A 1,949-nucleotide genomic window follows, 5' to 3' on the forward strand; every position below is an offset into this window, starting at 1 on the left:
GTGTATCCCAGTCCTGTGAAGGGGACTCCGGCAGCAGTGGGGATGGTGTAGGTGATGGGCTTCTGGTCCTCTGCCTTGACGGACACGATGGGGTGGACCATCGGGTGTGTGAAGGCGGTGCCGGGGTGGAGGAGGAGCTGAGGATCAGCCTCAGGCTCGGCCTCGGCGGCCACGAGGGCGGCAAGAGCGAAGAGAACCTGTTGGGGACGAAAAGGAAGAATCGAACTTTAGACCTCGCGTGTGGAAGAAGAGGACGAGGTTAACACGAAGAAGAAGAAAACAGTAAGAAATGAAAGGAAAACGAAAATGCAAATAAACTCAAGGTTGCTACGCTAATGTAGTAAATCTTGTTGTCGTGAGGCAGAAAACAGATATAAGACTCCTACAACAGACTCTACGAACAGAAACTTAAACCCCAAAGACAGATGTCCATTCCCTCCCTCCCCAGGAGCCTGGGAGACCTCGACTCTTGCGAGACACTCACCAGAACCTTCATGTCGTCAACTTCGGGAGATCGACGGAGGATGCGAAGACTTCGACGTGTGCGCCTTATATATCCACCTCTTCGGGAGTCTTCTTTTTACTCTTCCGGCAGAAGGCGCGCATGCGCTCTGGATCCAGGCTAATCACGTGATCTCTGCGTAGTTACAGGAGGTGAGTAACCGGAATTTATGTAAGTGAGGTTGAGCTTAATGCACAGTGGTGGAACAAGTGCAGGATTTGTGTTTGTGTCTGTACTCATCAATACTAATTTCACAAGGCCATACACACACACACACACACACACACACACACACACACACACACACACACACACACACACACACACACAAACACACACACACACATATATATATATATATATATATTTTTTTTTTTTACTTGTGCAGAAGTATTAACAAAACAAAACAGTCTTTCACATTACTTTCGTTCGATGTTTAAATTGGATAGATTTAGGTTTAAGAAGGAAATAGGCAAAAACTGGTTTACCAATAGAGTGGTCAACGAATGGAATAGACTTAATAACGATGTAGTTAGTGAGCGCTGAAACTATCGGTTGTTTTAAGAGAAGGTTAGACAACACTATGGATGGGGATGGCAGGTGGTCATGGACATGAAACTGCCTAATGTAGGCCTTATGGTCTCTTGCAGTCTCCTTCATATTTATGTTCTTATGTTCTCAAGGCCCCACTTGGTGAACATTCCGTTATGCGCTATGATATGGACCAAACCAGAAGCCGCACTATATTATAGAATAAACTCTTTTCATATTTTCTAGAGAAGGGGAGTTAAGCTTACGTTATGTTTCTAAATTAGAGCACTAGATGGTGCTGTATTCTTGTTGGAGGCATGAATTAACCGTATAGTGAAATATAGCCCTTTTTCTTGTACAATTTTACTTTTTTTTTTCTTACTATCACTTAATGGAGAGACTGTGTCCAAGGGCTAAATCTCGGTTATTGAAGAGGCTGTTCTACCCTGGGGTCCTCAATTTACACAAAAAAAAAAAAAATAAAAAAAAAAAAAAATATATATATATATATATATATATATATATATATATTTATATATGTATGTATGTATATATATATATAATATATATATAATATACATATATATATAATATATAATATATATATAAATATATTGTGGAGTTACAGACTTGGGATACTATTATTTAGAGAGGCGCAAGGAAAGATAAACCCTCTTCGGTTTTTCTTGAATTATTGAAGCGAAGAGGTATTTACAGAATGGAGATGTAATCCCTCATGGGGAAAGTCCCTAGATGCTCCATCTTAGGGAGAATTCCCTAGGTACTCCCTCTAAGGAGACTCTCCCTTTTTGCTGCGGCCGTTAGGTGATTTTATTCACTCATATGCGTATCTTTATTCATTATCTATATCTATTTATGAATTTGTTCATTTGTTTGTTCATCTAGTCATATTCAT

At 40.2% G+C, this 1,949-nt stretch overlaps 1 protein-coding gene across 1 annotated transcript in view; it reads right to left on the reverse strand.

The window, feature by feature from the left end:
* Positions 1-514, reverse strand: part of LOC143020605 (uncharacterized) — a 92,336-nt gene extending 91,822 nt beyond the window's left edge. Inside the window, exon 1 of the mRNA XM_076177043.1 lies at positions 485-514. Coding sequence (XP_076033158.1) covers positions 485-496 — 12 coding nt within the window. The 5' untranslated portion in view covers positions 497-514. The remainder of the gene's footprint in view (positions 1-484) is intronic.
* Positions 515-1,949: the final 1,435 nt, after the last annotated feature.

Source organism: Oratosquilla oratoria, chromosome 40 (assembly GCF_046742065.1).
Source record: "Oratosquilla oratoria isolate Oo_2021 chromosome 40, ASM4674206v1, whole genome shotgun sequence".
NCBI classification, from domain to species: Eukaryota; Metazoa; Arthropoda; class Malacostraca; order Stomatopoda; family Squillidae; genus Oratosquilla; species Oratosquilla oratoria.